The 21,496-nt window shown below is 53.3% G+C and overlaps 10 protein-coding genes across 10 annotated transcripts; 6 read left to right on the plus strand and 4 right to left on the minus strand.

Moving 5' to 3' along the window:
* Positions 1 to 1,005: 1,005 nt before the first annotated feature.
* Positions 1,006 to 2,008, plus strand: PG998_011371 (uncharacterized protein; the record flags this gene model as incomplete). Its single annotated transcript, XM_066878187.1, has 2 exons — positions 1,006 to 1,299; positions 1,385 to 2,008. The coding sequence occupies 2 exons, from the start codon at positions 1,006 to 1,008 to the stop codon at positions 2,006 to 2,008; spliced, it is 918 nt and encodes a 305-aa protein (XP_066727241.1).
* Positions 2,009 to 2,560: 552 nt separating this feature from the next.
* PG998_011372 (BNR/Asp-box repeat protein) lies at positions 2,561 to 3,709 on the plus strand (the record flags this gene model as incomplete). Its single annotated transcript, XM_066878188.1, has 1 exon — positions 2,561 to 3,709. The coding sequence occupies one exon, from the start codon at positions 2,561 to 2,563 to the stop codon at positions 3,707 to 3,709; it is 1,149 nt and encodes a 382-aa protein (XP_066727242.1).
* Positions 3,710 to 5,023: 1,314 nt separating this feature from the next.
* Positions 5,024 to 5,602, plus strand: PG998_011373 (uncharacterized protein; the record flags this gene model as incomplete). The annotated part of the gene is made up of 2 exons (XM_066878189.1): positions 5,024 to 5,385; positions 5,437 to 5,602. The coding sequence occupies 2 exons, from the start codon at positions 5,024 to 5,026 to the stop codon at positions 5,600 to 5,602; spliced, it is 528 nt and encodes a 175-aa protein (XP_066727243.1).
* A 784-nt stretch (positions 5,603 to 6,386) lies between these two features.
* On the plus strand, positions 6,387 to 7,226 carry PG998_011374 (uncharacterized protein; the record flags this gene model as incomplete). The annotated part of the gene is made up of 1 exon (XM_066878190.1): positions 6,387 to 7,226. One exon carries the CDS (start codon positions 6,387 to 6,389, stop codon positions 7,224 to 7,226), a length of 840 nt encoding a protein of 279 aa, XP_066727244.1.
* A 406-nt stretch (positions 7,227 to 7,632) lies between these two features.
* PG998_011375 (uncharacterized protein) lies at positions 7,633 to 8,910 on the minus strand (the record flags this gene model as incomplete). Its single annotated transcript, XM_066878191.1, has 3 exons — positions 7,633 to 7,875; positions 8,014 to 8,147; positions 8,259 to 8,910. 3 exons carry the CDS (start codon positions 8,908 to 8,910, stop codon positions 7,633 to 7,635), a joined length of 1,029 nt encoding a protein of 342 aa, XP_066727245.1.
* Positions 8,911 to 10,587: 1,677 nt separating this feature from the next.
* Positions 10,588 to 11,604, plus strand: PG998_011376 (uncharacterized protein; the record flags this gene model as incomplete). Its single annotated transcript, XM_066878192.1, has 2 exons — positions 10,588 to 10,942; positions 11,003 to 11,604. 2 exons carry the CDS (start codon positions 10,588 to 10,590, stop codon positions 11,602 to 11,604), a joined length of 957 nt encoding a protein of 318 aa, XP_066727246.1.
* Positions 11,605 to 12,469: 865 nt separating this feature from the next.
* On the minus strand, positions 12,470 to 12,802 carry PG998_011377 (uncharacterized protein; the record flags this gene model as incomplete). Its single annotated transcript, XM_066878193.1, has 1 exon — positions 12,470 to 12,802. The coding sequence occupies one exon, from the start codon at positions 12,800 to 12,802 to the stop codon at positions 12,470 to 12,472; it is 333 nt and encodes a 110-aa protein (XP_066727247.1).
* A 2,113-nt stretch (positions 12,803 to 14,915) lies between these two features.
* Positions 14,916 to 15,497, plus strand: PG998_011378 (uncharacterized protein; the record flags this gene model as incomplete). The annotated part of the gene is made up of 1 exon (XM_066878194.1): positions 14,916 to 15,497. The coding sequence occupies one exon, from the start codon at positions 14,916 to 14,918 to the stop codon at positions 15,495 to 15,497; it is 582 nt and encodes a 193-aa protein (XP_066727248.1).
* Positions 15,498 to 16,260: 763 nt separating this feature from the next.
* Positions 16,261 to 16,779, minus strand: PG998_011379 (uncharacterized protein; the record flags this gene model as incomplete). The annotated part of the gene is made up of 1 exon (XM_066878195.1): positions 16,261 to 16,779. The coding sequence occupies one exon, from the start codon at positions 16,777 to 16,779 to the stop codon at positions 16,261 to 16,263; it is 519 nt and encodes a 172-aa protein (XP_066727249.1).
* A 1,573-nt stretch (positions 16,780 to 18,352) lies between these two features.
* On the minus strand, positions 18,353 to 20,171 carry PG998_011380 (ergosterol biosynthesis ERG4/ERG24; the record flags this gene model as incomplete). Its single annotated transcript, XM_066878196.1, has 4 exons — positions 18,353 to 19,455; positions 19,517 to 19,824; positions 19,881 to 20,009; positions 20,167 to 20,171. 4 exons carry the CDS (start codon positions 20,169 to 20,171, stop codon positions 18,353 to 18,355), a joined length of 1,545 nt encoding a protein of 514 aa, XP_066727250.1.
* Positions 20,172 to 21,496: the final 1,325 nt, after the last annotated feature.

Below are 21,496 nucleotides of genomic sequence, written 5' to 3' on the forward strand. Positions count from 1 at the left end.
TCGAGACACGCTCTCGAGTGCAAAGAGCACAGTATAGAAAGAACCCTTGTCGCAGACAAAGCCGTGATGCAACAATTCGCGACGGCCTGGCTATTGATGGGAGACGGTATATGTGACTGACGCGTCTTTGACACGGAGTCAGGTGACGGGTCATTTACTATTAGGCTACAACATCCAGCATGCGTAAAGGGCATGCGTAAAGGGAATTGCCTCGTTTGATGCATGCATCCTTACCTGCAAGTGCTTGCCCCTCGCTGGAATGCCGCCCCGACCGACCGCTAGTGAGTACCCGTCGCCGCCTAACCTAAGACCATCCAAGACCGCCTAAGACCAATGCCTAGAGCCAACGGGGAACAATCTTTTGAGCCTCATCAACACAACACAGCATGTTCTCTACGTTGAGAGTGAAATTGGCAGACGTTCAAGTGTTACTATATTTATCGGGCGCACCATTCCGACTGCTTCGGCTGAAAGGTAATTGAGAGGCACTCGATTGTTGGTCAATTCCCGACTTCTCGTGAACCACAGCTCGTAAACTTGGCTTACACTGCACTGCGCCAGGCCTGCCTCGGAAGCTGTTGTGCCAACCCTTTTCATGTCATGCCACATGGGCGGCTCAGTAGTACGCATGACAGAACCAGAACATCTGACTTTGGGGCCCCGGAAACCACCAACGCTTGCCTCCACAAAGATGCGTCTCCGTACCAAACCGCTGTGCAGTATAATATACGATACCATCGCTCTACACATACCATCCACCGCCTGAGCATGGCGATCCTTTCAGTTGTAGGCCATGGGCTGTGTCATGGTTTCGCTTGACCCTGTATCCCAATTGGTCACCGTAATCTGGGCACCCCGGGTTTACAAATACCCTACCTGAGCCTTTGGGCACATTAAATGAGCAGTCATGGCCTGCCGTGGAGGAGTGACTATTTTCCCGGGTCAATTGTCTACTGTGCTACTTCACATCTGTCTTTATTCTGTATTATACGTATTCTAGAAGCTATGCTAGTTCTCATCGCCGGCATCACGGGAACTTGCGGCCAGCACCTGGCTAGGGCAGCCCTGGCCGCCAACCATCGTGTTCGGGGTTTAGCTCACGACATGGACAACCTGGAGCCCGACATTGAAGCAAAGCTCGAGAGCTTCGTCAAGATGGCCCACGCATATGACATCCCAGCCCTGGCAGAGGCTTGCAAAGATGCGGATGCTGTGATGTGTGCATATAGCTGGGAGCCCCAGCTGATTGTCGAAGGCCAGCTTCTTCTACTTAGGGCTGCTGAACGGGCTGGTGTCAAGGTGAGTAAAACATGGTCAGGTCGATGATGTAACGCACTGGTTTCTGGAGAGATACATGAACCAACAATGTTTTTCCACACGCCAGATCTTCCATGCTTGCTCTTGGAACTATGACCAGCTTGGCGACCACGAGGCCTACGACAGCTACATCATGTTCTGCAACCACGCCCGGATCAGCTCCACCATCCGACCCATCTACGGCTTCACGGGGCTCACGCCGCAGTACACGCTCACGCACCCGTCGGCCGCCGGAGTGTCGGCGGAGCGCGAGAACCTCGCCCTCAACTACTTCGGCGAAGGAGGGGACTCGGAGGAGACCACGACGGCGGGCGACCTGGCAGCGTACTCAATCGCGGCCATCTCCGACCCTCACGCGTCCAACGGCGGCCTTTACCACGTCATCATCTTCCACGAGCCCGACGCCGACACGTACGAGGAGGTGGTCCGCGGCGTCAAGATCAACTGGAAGCATCACGGAGGTACTGGTGCTGGTACCACTACTGCGACGGCGCACAACAGCGAACACGGCAGCTGGAATATGCTCCACAAAACTCGTTCGTCGCCCTTGCCGCCGCCGCAGGGCAAGCATCTGACGGTCAACGACTCCTCTACGGGTGGTGATAGCGATTCCTCACATAGCAAGAGCCGGCCGGGTCTTGCCACGCACAAGTCGTTCCGAGAATGGCTGCATGTCCACCTCAAAGTCTGATGATGGGGGTCTGCTCCTCCTTCCCTTCCCCCACTGTTACCCCAAGAGTAACCCCCACTTGGCTTGGTGGAAGGTTTCTTAGATTCCTTGTTTCGATGGCTGCTATCGGATCCCGACCGGGCGATGTGCCGAGCAGTCAACATCAACATACGATACAGAGAGCATCTTTTTATTTTGGTTATGATGGAATACGTGTTGGTCAAGTCACCTAAGCCGGCTTATGCCGATGCGTGACCTTCCATATGTATGTACAATACAAATCGTTTCATGTCCTCTTTCGGTGATACTAGCGGACCCTCGTGTGGAGAAGGAAGCTGTGGTGGTCGTCGTCATCGGCACCACAGAAGTCAAACAGAAGTTCCAGTGCGAACGCCTGATGCCTGATGCAGCTTGACAGCTCAAACCTAATAGCGCACGAACCATATTTCGAGAACAAACATAACCGCCGTTCATCCCATGCTGCTAAACTTGAAGTGGAAGCCAATTTCAACGACAATCCTACTCATTCTGCTTCTGCTATCGCTACGAGAACACTACTCTTCTTCTTCAACCATGGGCGGATTCACACAGAAGGTGAAGGACAAGCTCAATATCGGGAACAAAACACCACCCCCGCCTCCCGATAGCACCCGGCCCCAAGCCTCGGCGCCTTGGCACGTCGGCGGCCATGAGTTCCAGCTACACCCCGCGGGCGGCGGCACGTACCCGCGCCTGACTCGTCTCTCGGACGGGTCGATCCTGTGCGCCACGACGCGGTTCGAGGGTCCCACACGGATTCTGACCATCACGCGGAGCACCGATAACGGCGCCTCGTTCGAGCCCTGGGGCGAGGTCTCGCGGGGCACGGGCGACTGCGACAATCTGTTCATCAGCGAGGTGCCCTCGACCATGGAAGGGGGCGGCGAAGGGATGACGGTGCTAGGCGCATTCCGAAACCACGATCTGGGACCCGATGGCAAACCCCAACACTTCCGCATCACCGTGTGTCGGTCCCTGGACGGCGGCCGCAGCTGGCACTACCTATCCCAAGCCGTCGAGCAGAGCGCGGCCCAGAGCGGCGGTATGGGCCTCTGGGAGCCGTTCATCCGCATCTCGCCGCGCGACGGCCACGTCCAGCTCACGTACTCGGCGGAGCTGGCGCACGACAACCAGGAGACGTTCCGCGTCGACTCGCACGACGGCGGCCAGACCTGGACGGCGCCGCGGTGCCTGCGCTGCCACCCGCCCGAGGAGCGGCTGCGCGACGGCATGCAGGGGATCGTGACGACGCGCGACGCCGCCACGGGCGCCGAGGCCCTGGTCATCGTGTTCGAGACGACGCGCCACGGCACCTTCAGCGTCGAGTACTCGGTCTCGTACGACGACGGCGCCACCTGGAGCGGCCCGCGCGACGTCGTCTTCTGCCCGCCCTGGGGCCGCAACGCGGGCGCGCCGCAGATCGCGACCTTCGGCCACGGCGGTTTCGCGTGCGTCTTCATGACGGACGAGGACGCGGGCCAGGTCGACTGGCCGCGGCATGCCAGCATCAAGGTCGCTTTCGCCCCCGGGCTCCGCGACGGCCGCGTCGAGTGGTCCAAGCCCGTCAATGTGCATCAGGGCCCCAGTTCCTGGCCTGGCGTCTTGAACATGGGTCATGGCGAGATGTTGGCTGTTTACGAGCATAATGGAAATCCTATTGGACGGATGCTGCATTGGGGTTGATTGATGAGAAAATTTAACAAGGGGACTGTGCATAAATAGATGGTCTAGATAAGATTCATAAACATCCCACTCACCTACAAGTGGTAAAACTTTCACTGCAGAGCTCGCATCTCCTGGGTTGAGATGGGTGCTCGTTCGAATATCCCCTTTCATTTACTTGAACCCTAACATGAAGTCTTATATACTATATCTTATCAAAAGTGAAAGGGTCGTTCTTCCCACCCTCGAGGCTGCACTCATACGACATGTCGCTTGAGGACTGATGAATCCACACCGGGGCTGAGGTCGATGCCACCATCGGCGATCAGCTCGATGTAGCCGAAATACTTCTCATTGGGCAATTCTGCCGTCATGCGTAGTTGCATAGCTAAGAAGTGGTAACGTTGTAGTGGCAGCTTAAGGGTGGCATCGAGCACGTCGTAGGCGGCTCACCAAGTGTCCATATCGGACTGGTCGACCTACAGGCTATTCCAGGTGATCTACCATTTACTCCGGTCGATATTTTCGCCGTCGGTACACCGTTGTGTTACGGATTTCCGCTGGATGGAATTCGTGGGACCAGTTGGTGTTTTCCTCTCCTGAAGGAATACAGGCATTCCACCATCGCTCCCAAACATCCAATTGGAATGCAAAGCGACCTATTTCTACCAGGAATCTTTCGATGTGTCACGAGTATCTAAGCCGTTGACGTAAAGACGGTTTTTGACACCAAGCTGTTCCATCACAGCGTAGTGGCAAGAATCCGAAAGCATCTGAGCAATCAGTTTGGTTTGCGTTACTACCTGTCCAAACCCATATTAAGGAATGAATGACTCAGTAAGCACATGACTCCGATAGTAGTTGCCGATATTTCTGAGAACCCCTTCCATAATCTACCACCCGAGCCAATCATTAATGGCTCAGTACTTCTCAACATCTGGTGTCAGCAGCCACTTGACAAGGAATAACCGTCTTATGATGGCCACGCAATCTGCGACTCCTTGTCCAGAAAGAAAACAGTATCAAAATGTGGGAGATCCCCAACATGACACGCAAATCAGGCGTAACCTCCAGATTCAAGGGCCCCTATCTCTTGCGAGATGTTTGGGGGATGTCCCGTGAAAGCCAGTGCATCCATCGCAGATGTAACAATTTGGGCGAAAACTTGATATAGTTGAGACTCCCCCAGAACACTTCTCTCCATGTATAAATAATTCATCCGGCACATTCTTCCAAGCTGCTTCAAGGTCTGAACTTCATAGTGATACTCAAAACCTCCACCGGACTCCACAACTTCACTATTGCATACTGAATATACCCAGAACCCATACAGCAATGTCTCAACCGCCTGCTCAACCACCTCTTATTACGTTTGACGAGTATAGTGTAGGCGAGTACAGGGAGGCTTGCTGCAAAGCTGTCGGTGCTGCACAGTTTAACAATGACATCGTTCTGACATCGGAAATGCCGGCAGAGGTCGAGGTCCAAAGATGGTTGGTGAAACAAGTACCAGCCATTGAACAAGACCCAGCACATCGCATCGATGTTGTTCTCTCCGTCAAGCAGAAAGTAGAGAACGCCAACTTTGAGAACGAAATGGAGACTCTGAAGGAAACCATCAGCGGGTCGGGTTATACCCCCAATAACAACGGTAGGGAGGATACGGACGGGTTTGAAATCCATTTCCGGATCGGTAAGTGTGTGTGAGGATACCCCTTTGTAATCCGTTTCTACCTACAGCTTGCCAGGTCTCTGATCGGGTTGCCCGTGCTAACAGATCTGATAAAACGTAAAAAGTCTGACGAGGATCCAAAATACATCACAAGTAACACTGCAGCCGATGCAAGTGGCTATTCCATGCACGCACAAAGCGGCGACCGAAAGTACGTGCCTTGGAACCCGCAGGCAAACTAAAGGGTTACGAAGGCTGGGATTAGTTGAGTGTTATCTCGGTATCGGGATCTTGTTTGAGAGTGGTGGCTAGGGTAATTGGCTGCTTATGCACTAAAGCAGGGACTCTCTCATTAACATGTAGCATCGGGGCGTCACTCCTTTTTCTTCCCCTCTTACATTCTTTACCTAACTACCATTCAACAGTCTATCTGTTCTCAATATTACCTATTAGGTATTGAGCATCTACTTTATTTGCTGTGTGACAGTATGGAAATTCTCATGAGCACAAGGGATTTCCTCCTTTTCATCTCTACCGCGTAAGAATCTGCATTCCTCCCAAAATCCTCAATGACGTAGTATCTCATAATCCGATATTGGGTAAAGTTAATCTACCTTGCGTCGTTGATTCGTGTGGTCTGTAGTAGGCCTGATCGTGCTTGACAAAGACGAAATCCCAGCCGGTTGCAACGTGTGTAAGCCTTATGGTTGGTGTATAGATGCTGAGAAGGTAAGCGGAATCAGTTGATTTAGGGTCGTGGCTATAACGAAGATTGAGCGACTATTACATAATGGCGACCAGAGTGCCTGGTTACTGCGGCAAGAAGGCCACGTGATATATCTGCAAGATTCGTATAACGATTGCTGTTGCCTAAATATATAGCAAGCTCGATAGCCGTCATCGTAGGCCCTGGAAAGACTTAATCACGTGATGTCCTTGCCAGAGCCCAATTGAAGCGCATTGAGGTGTTTAAACACCACATCAGACTGAAAGATATCGACCGATCTGATAGCCATCCGCATCATCATGTCGTTTCTCGCACTTCCCGCCGAGATCAGGCGTTTGATATACCGCGAGTTCCTGCTCGACAACGCCCCCGCCCAGCATATTGGGACTCTTGGCGGGGCCAGCTACGCTCGGTTTCCATGCAAGTCCGTCCCCGATCATGTCTTCCTCCAGGACGTGTCCCGCAGCTGCGGTGACATAAGTTTTGGCGACTATGTCGAGGTGCTGCGTTATAGTGCGTGGCGAAACGGCCACTTAGCCTGCGATCCCGTGGCGATTTCCAGTCAAGGCGAGAGGCTTCCGTCACCCGTGCCTCTATTTCTCACGTGTCGCCAAGTCTATATGGAAGCCTCCGTGTACGTTTACAATACGCCGCTCATGCTTCACGACTGGGACACAACCAAGTCCCTCCTTGGTAGGGCTGGAGGAGCCTTTCCCATCGGGTTGACGTCGATTCAGATCATTGAACTATTGCCACTCGGGGATTTCCCGGTCGGAAGGGATATAATCTACACTCTCGCCTGCCTCGACCTGTCCTCTACCACCATACGGATTCTTGGACCTCTCAACAAGACCGTCGTGAGGCTGCTACATGTTGCCATGGCGACATCGCTCTGGCACAAAGCAGTGGCGCTGGAAATTGTCGAGCCTGTCGTGACAGAAGTCAAGACCTGGCAACCAGCTAATGGATGTCCGGTGACAAGACGGCCAGATGCCTCCTGGCTGACGGCTTTTCATCGATACTTGTATAAAAGAGGCGGAATCAGTTTTACACGGGATGTCTTGGACGAACTGAGCTCGTACGACGTGTTGGAAAAGGTTGCGGGGGAGCTTGGAATTGATCTCGGCGAGAACACCTAACGTAAACCTTCGTGTCGGGTCTTTAGAAGTTGAGCTTGTTAAACGAGCTATTATGCGCTAGAACCTGGGCTTCCGTCGATGAGGAGTGTGGTTGAAATGTCCAGGCTTCAAGCAGGATAAGGGGCGTAGCTCGTTGCAGGCAATCTAAATCTGGTATCTAACATATGAAAACGTCCGCATAGAGGCATGCTGTTACATATTGAATAATTCTGCAGGATCGAGTAACATAATAGGAATGGCACACTCAGGCACCAGATTCCTTTGTCTATATACAGCACCTGAATGGTTGGTTTCTACGTATCCAGGTCTTTCTATTAGATAGTTCTTATACACGCTATCTGTTCAAACCCATCTCCCTTGACGAGGAAGGAAGGAGCAAAGAAGAAGTTGCTGGGCATGTACGTCCCTATAGCAAGTTAAACAGCACAAAGGCCGCAGCTGTGCCAGCTACGATGCTTGGAATAGATGAGCTCCAAACAGTACTAGCGGCACCCTCATCACCTCCTCCGCCCTTCATAGTGGCGAGTGATGCATTCGGAGGGCCAATGGGCTTGACACAGGTCAGTGCGGCATTGCTCCGGCGGTTATCGGTAGTACCGTTGGTGACAGGCCAGAACAGCGTCAGTATGGGCGTGATGGCCCAATAACTCTGTTTAACTCCCGCACGCCAGTTAGCCACTGAAACAAACGAATCGAGTTTTTGCTGGTTGCGGGGGGAATGTGGCAGGATGCAGGAATGGGGGTGGGAGGTTTAGTATATAAGCAAAGAATAGTTGCCATGACTAACGTAGATATTCGTCTCGTGGATCTCCCTGTGGAATATGGGAGTCAACGAATCCTGCTTAGACTCGACAGGCCAACAGTTTGAGGACGCATTGCGGTCCCCTGTGATGGGCTTTGGTGCGTTGTTACCCGTGAGCGCTATGGATTTGGCGGCGACAGTGCCAAGTAGGTTAGCCCCTAATGTCTCTGCTCGCCTATTGTGGCAGGTCCAGATACCCCTGGTCGAACAAGAAAGAAATAAGGACTTACCAACGGCTGTGAGATTGCCCCACTTGTGTTCTGTCCAGCTGTTACACGCCGGTATCTCTCTCTGTTGCAGGTCTTCTAGCAGCGTCTGGCATGTGCCTTGACTGGAGGAGCTGTTGGACCCGAACCTCATCAGGCTCATAGCCCGGTCCTGCAAAGCTTCGACGCAGCCATTGTCACCGCCCATAGCGTCGGCACAGGTACCCTCATTTTCCTCTGGTAGGGAGGTCTTGGTGAAGTTGAGGAGCGAGGCGTTGTAGGGCCCGTTGAAGAAGACGGCGCACGCGCCCCAGTCGTCCAGCTTCAGGTCCGGGGCGGCGCCGAGGTAGAATGTGTGGTTGTAGACTTGACCGTGTGTGTTGGTCTTCGCGTCAACGGTAACAGAGTGCACTCGCGAGCCCTGGACCCACGTCAAGTGACCCTGCTTCAGGCCCTCGGCTTGAAGGGATGGTATACGGGCCACCCCGACGTACGAGTGCGACTCGGGACCGACAGTGCAGTTGTCCGAGACAGATGGCGCGCCGTCTCGTCCCATGTCAGGCGGGCAGCCGACGTCGCTGCAACCCAAGATGGTGTCGTGGCGGCCTTGCGCCATGCCCGGGATGAGCATGGAGGAAGCCAGCAGCACCCAAGGGGGTATCATCGGGGTCTTCATGGTGTTTAGCAATTAGATGTGGATTGTGTGTTTGCTATTCCGTGTAGAGAGTGGATGCACGAGCCATTGTCGAGCGATTCCCTACTACATATATTTACTACATACGCGCCAAGCATGACTTCATCGACCTAAGAATGTATTTCTGATTGGCCGACGTGTTCGCGGAAGGATTCGCAAAGGGTTGCACTAGGAGTCGTCGCCTTGGCTTGCGTCAACGAGCAATGGACTCTGCGGCACAGTTCTGATGTGCCAACAGGAGAATGTCGCGATTGAGCATTACATATTAATACCAGAAGGTCCAATCCAGACCAAAGCAACGAAGAAAGAGAAGGGGAAAGAAAAACAGAATGGAAGAATGAAAGCCGTGCAGGCCTGAGTCCACTGGTTGCCTCGATAATATCGTCTTCAAAGCGGATTTGGCCACCTGCGCCAAGTGTTGGCTTGTTGGTTGGTTCGTCTACGATGGAGGTTGTCCTTAATCACCGCAGTGTTGTCAGCCAGCGAAAGACGAGATTTGGGTAACTTCAGGTGAGTGGCTTATGCGGGGGCAGGGTTCTGGGCAGGGGGCTGTGGCTTCCGCAAACGGCAGGTGGGGGCGGCGAACGAAAATGACGTTTCGCTGCTGGTTTCTCAGCTCAATTGAGTTGCCATGCTTCTTTTCACTAAAATAAAAAAACGCCCGTTCGATCGGTTCGTTCAGAGCGGCAGATCTTGTTTATCTATCATGCGATGCCATCTGAAGTCTGACTTCGATGACATGAGATGTGGTTGCGCAAGTGTTGCCATTTGGGGAAGGGCTTGCCTTGCTGCATCTCCCAGGTTTCATGGACGGGGCAATGGGGGCATTGGGCGCTACGAGCTGAAGTCCTGAACTACATACGCTGCCGGCTCTCGCTCCGCCATCCCATCCCACCCAACGGCCAACTGGTCAACAACAACAGCCGCTGGGCGCATCCAGAACTTCGGGATCCATTCCAGAAGCCGAACAACGGCATTTCTTCTTCTCGTATCTCAGTGATTGACGTGAAACGTCCGTGCATCCAAACATAGCTTCGGAACCAGGCGCGTACGCTTCCACTTTAGTACGTTTTGGGGGGGAACTGGCGGTCCATTCAGGTTCCTGGCCCACTAGCAATCTGAGTGGCTTGGCAGAGGCAACCACAATCACAGAGCCTCTTCTCTAGAAACGCCACTTCGTGGAACAGTGGCTCCGTTATGGGCACTTGGCGCTTGTGGCATCTGTCTCTCGCATAGAGATTAATCTCCAAGGGTAGCTTTACCCGGCTCTCGCACGCCCCAAAGAACGGCGGCTGCGATTGATGGAACATTGACTCGGGACGGGCTTGGCAGCGCTTGGCTTCATATATCTGGAATCGACCACTGTGCCAGACCCTGGAGCAACGGGGCGTCACGAACCAGAACCGAATACCTGTAGAAATGGGACAAGAGGATTCTGGGGTCATGTATACTGATCCGGTAATTGTATATAACTACCGGCAATCCTCGCCAGGAACACTTCCAATATGCCTTTCTCGTCACGGCATTTGCTGCATCCTACCCTCGACATTCGTTCCTTAGCAAATTCACCACATTCATTCCCTTCGGCATATTCACTGCCAACTTTCAAAAGTACCAACACCAAAACACAAGCTCCAACTCCCATCCAAGCCGTCCACCATGAAGACCACTTCCGCTCTGAGCGGCCTGCTCCTCGCAGCGGCTCCCCTCGTCACCGAGGCCCACTACATCTTCAGCCAGCTGATCGTCAACGGCACCCCCCAGGGCAAGGATTTCACCTACATCCGCCAGAACAGCAACTCGTACATGCCCTCCTTCCCCAACGAGGTCATTGACTCCCCCGACCTGCGTTGCAACAAGGGCGCTAAGGCCGGCTCCGCCCAGACTTACACCGTCAAGGCCGGTGACAAGGTTGGGTTCAAGCTCTGGTTCAACGAGAACATCGAGCATCCCGGCCCCGGTTTCGTCTACATGTCCAAAGCCCCGGGCTCTGTGAGCAGCTACGATGGATCAGGTATGTTATCTCCATATGTTACCTTCGCATACACGAAACCTGACTAATATAATGGAATAGGCGACTGGTTCAAGGTCATGGAGACCGGCCTCTGCAACGGCGGAAAGGCCAACACCGACGCCAGCTGGTGCACGTGGCAGAAGGACCGTATCGAATTCACCATGCCCAAGACCATCCCGGCCGGTGAATACCTGGTGCGCGTCGAGCACATCGCTATCCACGAGAGCCACGTCAACAAGGCGCAGTTCTATATGGAGTGCGCCCAGCTCAAGGTTGAGGGTCCTGGCGGAGGCAACCCCGGCCCCCTGGTTAAGATCCCGGGCATGTACAAGGCCGCCGACCCGGGCATCGCCTACAACAAGTGGACCAGCAACCCCGCCCCTTACATCATGCCCGGCCCGGCCGTCTGGACCGATGGTGCCAGCAGTGGCAAGAGCGACGATGCCGCTGCCCCTGTGTCTGACGCCCCTGCCGCGCCCGCTGCGTCTTCTGCTGCACCCGCTGCGCCTGCTGCGCCTGCTGCGCCTGCTGCCCCCGCCGGCGATGTCGGTGCTAAGGCTACCATGTACGGACAGTGCGGTGGCATGAACTGGAATGGGCCGACCGCCTGTGCCCAGGGTACCTGCAAGGCCGCTAACGACTGGTACAGCCAGTGCGTCTAGACCCCCTGGCGATTAATGACTTCAAGTTCTTTTTCCACCCGAAAGGAGATCTCATTCCAATACCCCGATCACAATCAATAACTATTGATGAATTACATACATGATCATAGATCTCTGCAATTAAGATTTTGTATATACTGTTCACGTCACTGCTTCAGTACTCATGTGAAAATATGTAAAAACTTCTCCTGTTTCCCTTTGGTTGCAAATTTTTAAGTGAATGTTCATTAAGTTTTGAAATATTTTAAAGAAAGAAGCTGGCCAGAGGTCTAGTCAAGCAAGTGTATCTAGTCGATAACATATTCTGTACTCCGTTATTTGTAGAGTCAGTGACACTGATGGCGACATTTTTTATAAACTCCATATCCATGTCAATATGTACAAATTCATGACTATCTATACACAATCCGCAAAATAAATCTCACAACAATATCCACAGATGCTACAGAGTAACTAACCTTGAAACTTAAAGCGCTCGTGAAATTCTGGCGGATGTCGAACAGAGGCACAGCCACATTGATGTTGGTTGCCAATATTCGCTTGAAGGTGGCGGTGAAAACCACTGTCTTAGCTGTGTACATGTTGGATTGATCAATATCTTAATTAATCCTAGTAAATTATAGGTATTATCCAGTTCTATTTTCAGCTTTAACCAGGGATCGATCATTTCCCACTAGCAAACAATAATATATCTAACCCTTGCCCCTTGGCCCAATAGCCCATGCGCCAAACTCCTCCCTTTGCTGTCCGCCCCTTGCCCTTCGACTCCCAACCCCTTTCTTATTCCTTCGTAATTATCATATTTCATCAACATAAGATACACAACTTTCTATCAGAGTGTGCAACCCTCATCCCTTCCACCTAATTACCAGGAGGGCAGGCAAGGAGGGCAAGGCCCTGCGTAGTTGACGGGGTAGAAGCCTGGGGTCCAGTGCGCGTTGGCGTCGGTGTAGCGGCACCAGACGCCGCCGGCCATGCAGACGAGGTGGCCGTCCAATTTGGAGGCGCAGAGCGGCGGGTTGGTGGGACAAGGCAGCTCGGAGCCCGGAGTGGTGGTGCTCGAGGGAGGCTGCGCTGTCGTGGAGATGGTGACAGTGGACGGTGGCTCTTCAGGTCCGCCTTGCCGAGCGTAGTTGTTGGGTGCGGCCAAGACCACGGCCGCGGCGGGCAGGAGAGTGAGGAGGAACGAGGTCTTCATGTTTTTGGGATATGATTTGCTGGATGGATCAAAGTGCGAAGTAAGATGGTGATAGTTAAGTAGTGTGCTTCTGAGGTTGAGGACGAAAGACAGCGTTGTAGGAATGCCGTCGAGAGGGAGATACGTCTGGGTTTTATAGAAGGAACTGACCTAATTGCACTTTGTCTGTTTGCACATGACCCAAGATTCTCCGGCACAGCCCTACATCATACTGCAGACCAACCCAACAGCGTATTCAACCCAGCTTGTCAGCCCACGCCAGTCGACGGGAGCCTAAGCCTAATGCAAGGGCAATACGAGAGAGTGACGCGGATTGTGCCGGAGTCTTACGACAAGCGTCGATGCGCATCCGTATCTCTCCCGTCAAAGAGGGAAAAAACCGTTAGCGGTGGTGGCTGCGAGAAGCCGTTGGAAAGTGGGCTTGAGGCTAGTGGAGCAGAGCAGATACGAGGAGGCACCCGGTGCCGAAAGGCCGCGTCCCTGCGATTGGTAGAAATCCCGCCAAAATAGTGGCTGAAGCTATAGGTGCCGGACAATAAGTAAGCAGGTAAGCTGAGTAAGAATAGTCAGGCTGGCCAGCTGCCTCTGGTGCTTAATACGCGCGCCTTGACAGGGTAGAGGGGAAAGGAAGAATCGGCATGTCGGGTCCAGCGGGTGTATGCAGGTGTCATTCAGCTTTTTCAGCTTCAAAGAACCAACGACCAATCACCGTGCTCACGATAGCTGTGTAACGTCAGGCACGAATGCGTACCTTGCACCGTGTTTGTTCACCCGCGTCCATGCTTACTTTCGGTAGGACTAAGCGACGGCTTGCTTCACCCTTCTATTGGACGCATCATGTCAGAATGAAATGAGACCAAGAGGTGTGAAAGCTATATGTCGTTTTTAGAGAACCAAATGTCGAGATCGTGCGCCCTCCATACATCATGGGGAGGGTATGTGCCCCCAGGCTCGGCTACATCTTGGGTGCTGGTGCATATTATACGAGATGATGGATCGATGTATTTCTAGCATCTAGCGACAGCCACGAGACACAGAGCCATTAGGGGCATCGACGGAACTCATCTCGTGGTTGGCATCGCTGCCGATAGCCTCTTGATGACCCGCCCGCGAGCGTTGCCTGAAAGTGCGGAGGTGGCCCCGAGAGGTCCATTCGGTTCTCTAGGCCCGAGGACATCGGCGGAAAAAAAAAAAAAAAAAAGCCTTTGCCAACATCCGGGCTCGTCGTCCCGCCTCACTTTGACAATTAGGTCGATGGGTCCGCCGAGGCGGGGTTGGAATTCGCACTTGTGTGGATGCGACAAATAGCAATCACCGGCATATGCGAGCAAGTATTTTGAGCGGCGTATTGGGGCCTCCTCGGAACGGCGGTCTCATGGTCAGACGATTGAGTGTTGCGAGAGAAACCAGTATTTGAGTAGGTAGACGGATGGCCCCACTCCCTAACGACTGGCAGTCCCGGCCTTTTACCAAGATCAAGGCAGGGAATGTCTACGCCCATTTCTTTCTTTTCAATTGAGTTAACCTACATTATTACCTGTAAATCAAGGCACTTACATCATCGCGGTGGATGTCTTGGTCCGGCCCGTCGGTGAGGCTAGTCCCCTCCAGGCGCTGGATCGGGGAGACCCCCTTGTCGATTGGAGAGGTTGCAGGGGGTGCAGCTTGGCTGGAAGGCTGGACTCGCATTGAAGCCGCGCCAGCGCCTGCAGCGTCCTTGATTTGGAGTCGCAATAACATCCAAGAGTAGCCGATTGTGTGCAAGTCTTCGGGCTGTTTCCCAGCCTCCGTATGCCGACCTTGACTCGGAGACCCGTCATGTCATGCACGCCATTCGTCCGCACCTGCATAAGGCCAGACTGCCCAAGTAGATAAAGTCGGTAGAGCCCGCCTTGGAATTCGAGGTTGAATTTGGCTTTCTCCTGATGGCTGGGCGATTCTGAAAGTCAAAAAAACACTGCCGGAGCATCGTGGTATTAGCGCAGACGCAGGAGCCATTCGGTGGTCATCCAGTCTTGGTCTACCCAACTACAGCCAATCCCATCAACCCGAGTTTCTCAAAAAGGAAGGAATCCAAAACCCCTCTGGGCTCTATTGTTCAGCCGGGGAAGCAATGGCGCCATTCGTCAACCCGCTGCCGGCGCTGACGCCCACGCGGACCCTCCCGTCGCTCCTGACTCGCGCCCTTCGCCCGCGACAAGCCACGGCCACCATCATCACCACCGACGTCGAGACCGAAGAGCACCACGACCTGTCGGGCGGCGCTATCGCCGGCATCGTCATCGGCTCCATCGTCGGCTTCCTGCTGCTCTGCTGGATCCTGCGCTCGTGCCTCAATCTGGGCAAGCCGGGCATCTGGGGCTACACCTTCGGCGCCAAGGATGACCCGCCGCCGCGACGCAGTTCCCCCTCTTACGCATACCGACAAGAGACACACCTGCACCGCTCGCGGTCCCGCCACAGCGGTCACCACCACCACCACCACCATCATAGCCACGGCCGCAGCCCACGCCGCAAGTCGGTCGAGGTCCGCCAGGTCTCGACGGTGCGACCGGCGTCGGGCTACTACGAGACCACTCGCGTCGCCAGTCGTGGCCGCAGCCCCGCGGCACCGCCTGCGGCCTACTACGCTTCCCAGGAGGCGCGTCATGTCAGGAGAGAGTCGCGACGGGGGTCGAGGGGGGGTTATTATTGAGACGGGAGACATTGAGATAAGATGAGCTCATGATGTGACGAACTATGACTCCAAGAATTTTCATTGGGGTAGAAGGGATGATGATATATAACGATACTATGGAGTTTGGGTTGGTCGATATTAGGGACATTTTGAGTAATTAATTCACAAACCATTACAACTGATGCATATAACTGATCCCTCGCCGAATGATAGAAATAGCCCTTTGTTTCACTGATACCTAAGTCCAACGACGTTGGGTTGCATAACGGAGCGAGTACTGGGTTTGAGAACATTCTGTTAGCCTCGTCTTTGGGGATTATCTGAATCAATCCAGGGGTTGGGAGTAAACACCATGAATCACTGACTTACCTGCATATCTTTCAACTCGTGTCTCATCTCGCCGCCGACTGGTATCCCGGAAGCTCGTCGTGATGATGGTGGTGATAAGGGGCACCCGCGACAAGAGACTCCCCATCGACGGACGCCGTGGCTCCTCTTCCCGCTCCCCCGACTTCTCCTTCTCGGTGGTGGCTCGCCATTGCCTTATTGCTGCTACTTCCCACGGCCCCGGCGCTTCCCCACGACCCTCACGGCTGTTATTGCTACTATTACCCCCAGCTGCTCCTGCGGCTGCCCCACCGGCTGCGGCCATCTGAGCGCCCCCCGGCCCCCGACGCCGACGGCGGATCCACGGCTCCTGTTCTGGCGAGCCGACGTCCACTTCCCCCTCCCCGCCGCTTTCGCCGCCGCATCAAGAAGATGACCAAGGCGGCCGCGAGACCTACGATGATAAAGGTTGCCACGCTGATCCCAGCGATCTGCCCTCCGCTAAGGGACCGTGACACACCGCCGCCCCCGTCTTGCGCACCTGGGGTACCAGTCGGACTCGGACCGCCGTCCCCTCCGCCAGGCACCGTCGAAGAAGAAGACGGCCCCCCGGAGGAGGAACGCCCGGCGGTGACGTGGGGAGATCGACCGGGGTCGGGTCGCGGATGCTGTACAAGCTCAGCCGAAAGTCGCCGCCGCACGACTCGGTGGGGTCCGCGGGACACTTGTAGCTGCACTCGTCGGGCGAGGCGGCGAGCTGGAAGGTGCTGTTGTCGTGGTTGCCTTTGGTGCCGCACCAGCACTCGGTGCCGTACTCGAGGCCGAAGAACATGGCCTGGAGCTGAGGTGTGTTGCAGAAGTCGTGGCAGACCTGGGCGCAGTTGGTGCGGTAGGCCGGCACGGGCTGCACCGGCAGGGTGCGATTGGTCCTGTTGTCGACATAGCAGCCGAGGAGGGTATACTTGTCTGCCATAGTGAACGTCTGTCTTAGTTTTTTCTTGATGTGTCGTCTCGTGGGTAGTGTTGCTCGCTATGGCCTAAACAGTTGCTTGACTGTGGCATAAACGGTTGAATGATTGAGGTAGTAAGAGCGAGTTCGCAATGATACGTGTAATTAACCAACAGAGAGAGAAAGTGACCCGAAGATACTCAAGTTTGAGCGAGTGACAGGTGGGAGAGGCCCCGGAGAGTTGAAGAAAGGAGCAAAACACAACGGACAGGAGTCGATCGAAAACGCACATAAGATGAGAGGGATTGGGATTCGTCCCTCTACCACGGTTGCTCGCGAGAAATTGCCTGCGTTACTCCTAGGTAATTGCCGAAGTGTACAGGGTTATACATGCTTGCCGCTCTGTACCACGCGCCATTTCCCCCAGTGTATCCATTCTGAGGGCATCACAATATGCCCCTGGATTTGTGTTTGCTACGTAATCGGAAGGACCACGGCAACCAAATGGGTCCCAGGAGGCACGGCTTGTGAGACCTCCTTAATTTCCGTTGCATGTGAAAATCGGCGCGACACGACTTGAGAAAATGTCAGCATAGGCGACGCTCCGCGTAAGTTGGATCGATGTGGCGGCGCTGGCGGCTTGCGCTGTAGACATCAGTCCGGACTTGAGCTTCTTTGCCGTGGGTTGGGGTATTCAATCAATTACATCGAAAAAGAGGATTCGAAATGGATCCCTAAGGAAGTAAGAAAGCGAAAGTAGTCGTGTTTTTCGGCCGATGAGGCTGTCCTGAGAAGCGGCATGTTCTCATGACACTGTCCAGGTGGACCCTCCATACTTAGCACTTCCAAAAGGTTATTCCAATGTATGTTATAGGTGAATTGGATCGCAGAGAAGAAGTTTGGGTGATGCAATCGGAAGATTTCGAATTGGTTGCGATATCGTATGGCAAAGGCGAGTCCCTGATCCCTGTGGTAGAAGAGCCAGCAGTACAGATCGTAGCAGAGTAGCCCTTCTTGTATCAAGTAGTGCTCCTCGGTACCCAGTCTTGACGGAACTGGCTCGCGCCTAATGCTCCAACGTGGGTCGTTTGCTTGGTGGACCATTGTGTCCCAGTGCTTTACGCGTACCCTCCCGACGAGGAGGTCTGCTTCATCGAATATATCGGCTAGAGCGGCTAGCTCGGGGAGACTCGAAGGCCAACTCTTGATGAAACTGACTGAATTGTTGAGAAAGTCCTGAAACCTGCCTTCGATGATGCGTTTGTATTCAGGGGTGGAGTTGCATTGGCCTAGCAACTAAAGAATAGGTCGATTGGGAATATCTTCAAATCCGGCCATCGTAGTTCAGACAACTGATTAACAGCCTGTAAAATAAGATATTACCAGGAACCAAAGGGTAACGAAAAATGAAAAGGAAAAAACGACCAAGGATGGTGGACACCATCATGATTAATATATTGCTCATTTCTCTGAGGGTTCCTGCGTTGCAGGCTGCAAGATAACCCAACTCTATTTATTGTAAGGTTCATAGGTTACAGGTCACCCTTAGAGAACATTAGCCTTCTAATAGGCTTTCTGAGCCAATGATGCACCATGATCAATATATACCAGGCACAATCTTCCATCGAACAACCTTCTTGTACTTTTCCCAGTCCTCTCCGTACTTCTCCGCACAAGCAACGTCATCCCGGCCCTCTCGATGCATGAGCAAGGTACCGAAATACAGAACATAGAAGTAGGTGAAGACCATTCCGTAGCCCTTGGCAGGCCCCTGAACCACAGCCCGGCCGTCGAGCATGGAGATAACTCCGGGTGCAGCCTGGTCTGTATCCGATGGAAGAATGAGATAACCAGCCAACGCCGTCGGCAAACTGAACGGCAATGACTGTGTCCAGTCGCCCAGGTAGTTCATGTGGCGCGACATGCCCCACCAGCCGCCGGTCAGCAGACGGGTTCCGCGCTTGGTCTGGATATAGGGCAGGTCCTTTACGGACGGGTGATCAGGCTGGGTACGGAAGCGGAGCTTCTGGGAGTTGGCCGCGCGGAAAATGTACAACCCCAACGCAAAGATAGCGGTCACGGCAATGACCCCCATGGGGCCGAGATGCACTGGGTAGACGGACAGGTAGCGGCACTGGGTCGAGTAGAGAAACGGTACCCAGACGATATCGCCGAAGACCAACATGAAGCCTAGACCGTCCGTGGTGATGTCCATCATACTCAGCAGGCCGCTCTCGAAGTACTGACCCTCGAGCACGTAGTACATCTGAAACATTGCGGTGAACAAGATGCTGTCGCTCACGAATCCGTAGGTGCGGTACTGCTTGGCGACGAAGGCGAGATCTAGTAAGATCCAGCCCGTCAAGCCCGGGCGCATCTCCAACCAGGTCTTCACGTCGATTTCACCAAAGATTGGCAGCGTGAATCGCGGGTTGAGCTCCCGCCCGATGTAGAAGTCGTAGATGATGTTTCCAGTGTGTCCGCCCTCAGCCAGCTCGCGGAGGGTAGGGTCGGGCTTGGCTGGGTCTACACTGAAGCTCGCGATGTAGACGTATATAGATATCAACCACGAAAGAATGAAGTTGGCGGTAAGGAGCTGGAGGTAATTCTCCGAGATGAAAGTCCAGACGACGAAGTTGGCGCCTTGAAAATAAGTGCCAATGGCGCAAGCGAGTAGTTGGACCACGGAGGCAGAGAAGGCTGTAGACTCCCCATTAGTACTCTTGGATAATACTCCTGAAGTTAGGAAAGATGTACGCACAATTGAGTCGGTACTTGAGCGGCTGGCCCGACTGCTTCAGTTTGGTCCCATAAAGTTCGTGTCCCGGGAGGGCGACGTAGAGGACCAGGCTGAGCATGTAGTAGGCCAAAACCCAGCCGGATACCTCCCAGCTCGCGAAACCCCAGAGTCCATCCTGTGGCCAAGGGATCTGCGATTTAAGGGTCTCCCAGGTTAAGTTCCGGGGATCAAGCAAGATTGGGACTGGACAGCCAGTCTCGTCGTTGCATGTGAAGTAGAAGACGTTAAGAAGGATCGGCAGGCCACATATAATGGCAGCGGCACCAATGCTAAACACGAGCTATCAGGAGGAAGGCCGGGAGGAACGGTTGGCTCAGTCACTTACGGGCCTCCAAATTCGTATTTGGGCTTCTGCGGCGCCATTGCAATGTTGTGTTCAAGGGCAACTTGAACTCTTATGATGCGGAAAACAGGGGGGACTTGAACTGGAGTGGTTGTACTTGGGAAGTCCGGACTATGCAGATACTTATATAGAAAAGAATAAAGGATGGCTTGTGGTTGGGCCGGCCCCGACTGACAGACAAATGGTCCGAGACGGAACTTGGATACCCGATCCAAGCCGCTCGTATTCGTGTTGGGGATGCTAGCACAGCTCCTTCGACGGCACGGACCTCATGGCGAGCTGTGTACTCTTTAGGGGAAGCCTCACAGTAAGCAGCGAAAATATGTTAGTTGAAGTGAGGGTATTCCACGCAGGTAAGCTCTAGTCACTGCCATCTTTTGTTCCGATTGGTTCCTCTGGCAAATCTGAAGGCTTTGTATCTTTCGCTGAAAGTTTGCGCCGGCTGCAGCTCTGTGGGTCGGTATTTTCGCTGCAACCCACGAAATTCCTTGGCCGCATTGCAGAGGGGTTTTACTTCCGTTTCTGGATCACCTATTCTCTGATTAAAGATGGAAAGTCAATGCATGTTTGCTCAAACTAGAGGTTAATGGCTATCACGGAAGTATCTTAGATTAGTTGCAGTAATTTATCGCATTCGTGGAATAAACAGAGAGGAGTTTAAGCAATTCGGTTAAAGCATGGACCTCTAGAGTTACGACATACCAAATCGCTGTAGACAAGAATCATGGAAGTGAATGCTGTCTATTCAATGAGACAGGTTATGTATGTAGACAGGGGAAGTCATGGCGGCGGCAGCATTATTGGTGGACATGTTGATATCTCATAGGCTATTCGAGTGAAGTGTGCTTCAACACCATGTAGAAACAACGTGATGTACTAAGATCGAGGGTATGCATGACACAAGTATCACTTAAGACCATTTAACGAGAAGGCAGCATCTGCGTTCTCCTTACAATCATGGTGATGATGCTAATGCTTGGGTTGCAAGCAAAAGGAAAGACCGGACGTTGCTGCCCTTTCTTCAGCCTTTATTCCTCTTAGGTTCAATGTCAACGTATAAGCCCAATAGAAACGAAACCTTATAAATGCAACTCTTTAAATCGAAGGACACAACCAAGTAGATATTATGCCTTATACCTTGAGAACTCTTTTAAATAAACTCAAATCGGCTGAGGCAACCTTATAGCAACTTCCTTTCCCCGATGATCCAGGGCACCCTATATACAGAGGCCTGCCTGCCTTGTTCCCTCTCTCTTGTCTGGTGAAACATTACCAGAGATAAATTCGACAAGACCTCCACGTTGTCGACATCCGTTTTTGCCCTTTTCGTAACTCTAATCAATTTCAGCTGCGAAAGGGTTTCTGGCCCATCTATATTTTCCCAATTATGTCGCCTGAACCCCTATGTGTCCAACTCCCCATGGACATGGCGAGTCAGGAACGACTGTTGATGGAAAGAATCCCCACCATCTGCTTTGGCCACATAGTACTGACTGTCTATTGACGACTCTTCGACGCAACGGAGCCGCACATTCTCCCGGAGACGTTCATCGACCTGTTTGCCAACATGGTATGCACCCATCTCGCGAAAACCATCG

The sequence above is a fragment of the Apiospora kogelbergensis genome (genome assembly GCF_038363985.1).
Source record: "Apiospora kogelbergensis strain CBS 113332 chromosome Unknown utg000007l_segment0_segment0, whole genome shotgun sequence".
In the NCBI taxonomy this organism is placed as follows: domain Eukaryota; kingdom Fungi; phylum Ascomycota; class Sordariomycetes; order Amphisphaeriales; family Apiosporaceae; genus Apiospora; species Apiospora kogelbergensis.